Here is a 6,785-nt window from a genome sequence, read left to right on the forward strand (position 1 = left end):
CTGTATATAGTGTATATTTAAAATAATAAAAAAAGCATAGACAAAGAACATTAAACATCTAATATAAGGTAGTTTTTTTTTAAAAGGATTTTTTTTTGTTTTACTTAATAGTGTGCCAAAAGAATTTTAACTTATTAAATAATATATTCTAAGTGAACCTAAAATTTATGAACATAAAATGCTTTTTTTTTTTTGGTGTAATACATCAATTAAACCAGCAAATAGGAAAAGAACCAAACCCCAAATCCAAACTGTAGATAAAGTAGTATCTCACCCAGCAACAGAAGCACTTATGTAGTTATTCAGAACAAACAAACAAAAAAAAACAAACCCAGAGAGACTATTTAAAAACCCACTAAAACTAACTTATAACTTAGGATATTCATACATAAGATATTCAGTGATTCACTAATACTGCAAAACAAGCTTTTTTTTTTTGTTTTCTCTTTTCTTCCCTCTTCCTTTTCCCTCCCCCTCCCCTCACTCCCCTTCCCCAGGAGACAGTGGTTGCTTCGTGCCCTCTGGGTAAGGACTCACCTGTTCCTGCCCCCTCCTCCCACCCCTGGTACCTCCCCCCAGAAGGACAGAGTGTTTCCTTAGCAGTAATCCTGAGCACACTCTCTTCTGGGCCGAGCTCCCCGGGGTCAGGATTTCCACCCCCTGAGGTATTTGAGCGCTGGGCAGGGGAGGGGGCTGGGCGATACCCGTTTCAGCCTGGGCACTGGGGAGAGCAGAGGCTGCTCCAGGCCTCCCTGTCACTCCCTCTCTGGGTGATACAGTACTAGCCAGGGGTGACAGAGCCAGGGCCTGCCAGGGGCTGGCTGCTTGGTAGTGCACTGTGGGCTGCGGGAGCTCCTGGGCGTGGTGTGTGCACTGGAGCTGTACAGACAGAGCTGCACGGGGGGTGTGCATACAGCTGTACCTAACAACCGGGCAGCAAGGAGCTCTGTTCAAATTTAACTGATACAGTACTTCTAAACCCCTTGACAGGAAAAGGGGAGGGGGGTCCACTCCTGTTCCCAAGCTGAGCAAGGGGTTAGTTTATATAGGTTTTTAAAATGGGCGTTTTTGGTTTGCCCTGATGTCCAAGAAATACAATTCCAGTGTCAACGGGCATCTCCTCAGAACTCGTCAATCTTCTTCTGCAGGTATTTCAACATGGAGTCCATCCCTTGTGCTGAGCCCCAGATTTTCTTCAACACTTCACACTCCTTTTCGTTTGCTTGTTCCAAGTCCACCTTCATGATATTACGTACTAAAGCTTTGGATTCTTCAAGTACCTGGGCCAAGGAAAACCAGGGAGCTGGGTTAGTATGAGCCAAGAACTGAGCAACGGGCACACAGGGGTTAGTGCAGCCCAGTCCTGGAGGCAGCTGTGGACTTATCAGCTGTGAGGCTTATCAGCTCATGGACATACTGTGACCCCAAGAAATGACTCTCATCGAGTCTCTCGCAGTGTCACACGGGATTTCCTTCACCCTACACTGGCACAATTTACAAGGCCACAAAATGTGGAAATAATGAAAAGCATAATTATATTAAGAAAACCAAGTACAGTTTTGTGCTGCTACCTTCGTTCTGGTGCAGGTTAATCCTAACACTGTTCCCAGAACTGCTCCAATAACCAGGCAGACCTGGAGTCTCTGAGCACTTAACACAGACTGAAAAAAATCACCTTTGCTTTTCCATTTAGAAAACAACCTGTTCCCAAAATGTGACGTTTCCAATGCACAGAATGTTCATTTGTATTGCATCTCCTCTTGTAAGAAAGCCCCAAGTACTGGTGGTTAATCTGTCTGCTGCAGCTGCCAGCACACAAGGAGCACACGAGGCAGGACTTGCACAAGTCCAACGTGATGGCAAAGGCTGCGTTTATCTCCTGGTAATTTAAATGACAGCTCAAGAGAACTGAAGACTTTGTTCTTTCTGTGCAGTTCCTGAGGCAGCTGCTCCCACTGTTGATTAGAAGAAGCTGGATTCGGGCAACTATGCTAAAACCAAAATAGGCAGTCAAGAGCCTGGGGCTGTTCTGAAGCACCACACACCAGGGCCAGGGATGCAGGAGACTCGGGCACGGAAACAGATCCTCAGCAAGCCAGGAGCAGAACGACAGGTAAGGATGTATCCAAACCACTGCTCTGCTCAGAGCCACCAAAACGGGCGCCTTTTAGAGGGCGATGATGAACTCTAGCAACACGTGTATCAATTCTTACAAATCTCATCATTAAAGCATTTTGTAAGAAAATAAAGGGAACTTACAACTGAGTTACAGGTGACAAGCTCCTTAATTCGAACCATTACTTCCTGTGTGAACGTTCCCGGCCAGAACACCTGGGAGACGAGGCCTTTGGCACAAGCTTCCTGGGCAGTCAGCTTCCTTCCACTGAACAACATCTCATTGGCCTGGAGGGATAAAAAGTTACTTCTGGTATGAAATGTAATGAGACAAAAACTCATTAAAGGAAAAATGTCCAAAACAAAGGAGGAAAATGCCTGCGCTATTGGGAACGGGTTCGTTATAGCTCTCCCCACTAGGAATTAAGAAAGAAAAAAACTTGCCTACAGATAGCTGGTCGGTGGAGTTGACTACACTACAGCAGGAGGTATAAAAATACGGAGGTCTGTGCTTAAGGAGGGTTAAGGTGACAGTGGCTGGTGTCATTCCCGTTCCTGCCTGCTGGTGAGCTCTAGCTGTCCTGCAGTGCTGCTGACTCGGTTAACTGTGTATGTGGTAATGGGGTACAGAGCCTGGCAGATCTGGAAAACAGCAAGGAACACGTCAGCTTGCCCTCTGCAATCCTGGCACTTGCAGCAGCAAGGAAGGCTCTGCTAAAAACAACAGAACAAAAAAAGCTACAGTATCTGCAAATGAGGAGAATCACCCAGTTTGGGGAGTGGGCCTCCTGGGAACTGCCAGTCTGGGTAGGAAAGAACACTGAGATATTTTGCAACTAAATATTCTTTTTTAATACTGAAGATGTTTGAAAGCTAAATATATGGCTCATTTTCAGCACCTCTCAGAAGTCTTCACCAGTATTTTGTTTACAGTGCAACATTTCAAATAGCTGGATCATCTTCAGAGTTTGGCTTCCAAAATATCTCCTCCCAGGGGATACTGCAACTTCTGATCAAGTTCATAGGAAGTAAATATTCCCATTTTATTCAGGAGTTCAACACTCAACTGATAAATCCTTTCAAAAGCTGATGTAACAATCTTATAAAAAATACCCCAGTAGTATTTAAAAGATCTTGTACATAGTTTAACAGTACAGAACTGATTCTGTGAGACAAGGTGAGCTCTAGCTCTGTGAATCTTCCTGACTGGTCACTACCACACACCAGCCTCAACAGAGCTCCAGCCTACAGCCACTTAATGACACTGTAATTCTGCCTTAGTGAAGTTTCCTATGTAGTTAAACTTTCTGCCTGCAGTGACATCTTCACAGAAAGAGCCAGTGGAGATTAAAAAGTCACAGTAACTGTCAACCTCCAAAAAAAGGAAAAAAATAACAGTTTTACTTGTTTCTTACTGACTAATCTACATTGAAAATGTGACCAGGCCATCACTGCACTCCTGGAACAGGGCAAACAAGGGTGTTCTAGAACACCCAAACCTGACAGGTGTAATTTCTGAGGACAGAAATCTGGGGATTTTATTGTCTAATACTGGAAATTTTGGTAATTCATTATTACAGCAACATTAAGTATCTCAGTTTGTCTAGTTCCTGTAGGCAATTCCTACTCCTGCCACTGGACACAGGAAGACTTTTGGGAACTTAGAGGTCTGCTCCTTGCCCCTTTGGAAGGGGATACAAAGTCTGGCTTGAGTGGCAGTCCAGGGATGTTCCACCCACACCACAGACACCAGCCTCACACCAGCTGCTCCTCCTGCTTGCCCAGGTTACATGGGAGTGACACTGACCTGGAACACTGGCCAACAATCAGTGGCACACCCAGGTTTGTCTAAAAACAAGAGTCTTATTCCTAACAAGATACAAAAAAGAAAAGGAAAAAATCTTCCAAAATAGTTTTAAGACATAGGTGGCATTTCTATGGAAGAGCAGACGTGAGGTCGTTGAACTGGGGGTCAGGAAGGCAGCCGTGGAACTCAGCTGGCCGGGCCCACGTGTGCTGTGGGAACAAGGATAAAACTGAATGCTAGACAACCTGAACCACTTCTCCTGCAGCCCAGCAGTGGGGACCCCACCTCGGGCCTGCTCTGCAGCTAGCACACCTGCTGGGGCCTTTCCAGGAGCTACGCTACAGCAACAGGAGTATGAGCAAACCACGGCACTAAGGTCAGGCTCACTAACAGCTCTGAGCTCTGCTGGGGGGTTCCCCCTCCACAGAGACCTCCCCCGGGGTGTCCCCTGGCCCCCACCACGGGCAGGGAGAGGAGGGCAGGTGAGGGTGCCCCCACAGCCCCACCCCTGCACTGGGTGTCCCTGTGGCACTGGTACCCCGGGAAGCGTGCCCCTGAGATCTTCACGTTAGACAATGAGCATCCACACACAGCACAGAGGGCACTGGGGAGGAGCTGTGGGGCTTCTGGAGAACAAACAGCAACAACCACACGTCTCTGAAGGACGGGGATGGATGGGATGGACGGATGGATGGAGGGATGGATGGCCAAATAAAAAGGGAAAGGAACAATCAGTAGTTTGAAACATGCTAAGGTATTAAAGATACTCTTAAAACTGTTCATCTATTTCGCCCTTTCTGTTTCCTTCTAAGAACTACATCCAGACATCACACAGTTAGTCATTAGAGCTGTTTAAACTAACTGATGCTTTTAAGACATCCAACACTGTATTTTTTAAATCAGTAATAAATAGTACAGGGGAAAACTGGCTTTTCTATAAACAGTGATTTAGGAAAACCAGGTGTGGCCACAGGAGCTTGCTTCATACTGTTACTATTCAACGTCTAACTGGGCTGGGATATAGGTCTAAATTTTAAAGAACACAGCATAAAGAACAGCAAGCAAGAGGAGAATAAGGCAGGTATTTTAAATAGACTAACCAGCTGTAACAAAAGCTATTCAGAAGGCAAGGAAGCTGATGTTAAGTATGTGGCTTACATTGGCAGCAAAAACACACAGCGTTACCGTTTTTTTAAATCCAGCCCTAGTGTGGGGTGCAAGACTGAAAACCCCCAATCCTTCACCCAGGGGGGTGGGGTGAGCATTAAACACCCACAGAGAGCCCCGGGGTGAGGAGCTCTGGCCAGAGTGGTCCCCACGGGCATCGGTGGGGGTGCTGCCCACACACACGACCCCTGCCCTGGCACCAGGACCCCTGCCCACCTCCTGCTGTGTGCACAGGCTGTGACGTGGGGCACAGCAGCCACAAAGAACACACTTCTCCCAGAAGGTTTTCAGCAGAGGCAGGAAAGGGCAACGCCCCCAAGGTAAAACGTCCCGGCAGCGCTCCGGGCGACCGACCCCAGCGGCCCTGTGGAGCTGGCAGCCCCTGCAGGCTACTTACAGAAGCCAGGCCCATGATCCGGGGGAACGTCAGGGACGAGCAGCCGTCTGGGCTCTGCCCAAAGGTAGTGTAGGGTGTCTGGAACCAGGCCTTCTCGTTAGCCCACACCACGTCACACAGGGGCAGGATGGAAGCCCCCAGGCCGATGGCCGGGCCGTTCACTGCCACAATGATGGGCTTCTTGAACTGAATGAAAGTGTTCACAAAGTTCCTGGGGAGAAACACACACGGGCACTTGTTACATACATAAAGAGTGAAACATGTCAGCCCTCGACATCTGAACTGCTCTACAGCTTCATTCACGACCTGGGTGAGGGGGCAGAGCACACCCTCAGCCACTTTTACTGTCTTCTCCACGCGCCAGCTGTGCCTCCAGCAGAACAGGCCCTACACCTCACGAGGCCTTTTTTAGGGACACGAATGCTGCTGTCGGCAGCACCCGGCTCCCCGAGGGGACACGGGTGCTCTGGAAACACACAGGAGCCAATCCAAGAGCCCAGGCCCCACCGTGAGTCCAAACGTGACATGACTCCTTCAGCCACATCCTGAGCTCCAGCGCCGTGTGCCACGGCTGCTCTCCCAGCTGGCACCCGTGCAGCTCCTGCTCCTCAGACAGCAGCTTGCTGCCCAGCACTGGGACGCTGCTCACTAATATTCCTCTGCTCCTCTACAATGGACCCCTCGTCCCACTGCTCTACGTGCTCTGTATTAAGTAAGTTACTCATCCAACACACATCTTGTATTTGTGTGGGTTAAATTTGTTTTCCTGAAGCCCTGTGGCTGTTTAAGCCTTAAAATTGGTCTCAGCTGTTGGAGTGTTACCATACTGCCCATCTTCATAGCTAAATTTTAGCAGTAAAAACAGCAATGCATGCAATAACGGTGTAAAGAAGTGCTGCACGTTACCCCCCTCACAGGTGAATGCCTGAGATCTGCTGAACGGGGGCTTGTCACATACAAAAGGCAAACCCAGCTGACTGCAGTGAGGCTGCCCCGGCCCCCCACGTACCGGATGGCTTCTGCCATCTTGGTGCTCTCCTTCTTCCTGTCGTCCGTCAGGCGCCGGATGAAGTAGATGAAGTCCAGGCCGCAGCAGAAGATGCTGCCCACGGCGCTGAGCAGCACCAGCTTGCTGTCGTCAGCTGCCGCCGTGCTCAGGGCGCTCTGCACCTCCTTCATCACCTGCCGAAGCCAAAACCATCGCACTCTGCTCGCCCCCCAGTGAAAGCAGCACTGTCCCCCCACGCCCCCAGGCATCTGTAACTACTCCTCAGGAGCCACTCACCCGGCCTACTGGAC

General features: G+C 48.9%; 1 protein-coding gene across 1 annotated transcript; it reads right to left on the reverse strand.

The window, feature by feature from the left end:
• Positions 1-1,121: 1,121 nt before the first annotated feature.
• CDYL (chromodomain protein, Y-like) lies at positions 1,122-6,665 on the reverse strand. Its single transcript, XM_008941167.1, has 4 exons — positions 6,496-6,665; positions 5,487-5,697; positions 2,260-2,403; positions 1,122-1,280 (listed from the first exon to the last, which is right to left on the reverse strand). The coding sequence occupies exons 1-4, from the start codon at positions 6,663-6,665 to the stop codon at positions 1,122-1,124; spliced, it is 684 nt and encodes a 227-aa protein (XP_008939415.1).
• Positions 6,666-6,785: the final 120 nt, after the last annotated feature.

This window comes from Merops nubicus, unplaced genomic scaffold, assembly GCF_000691845.1.
Source record: "Merops nubicus isolate BGI_N331 unplaced genomic scaffold, ASM69184v1 scaffold205, whole genome shotgun sequence".
In the NCBI taxonomy this organism is placed as follows: domain Eukaryota; kingdom Metazoa; phylum Chordata; class Aves; order Coraciiformes; family Meropidae; genus Merops; species Merops nubicus.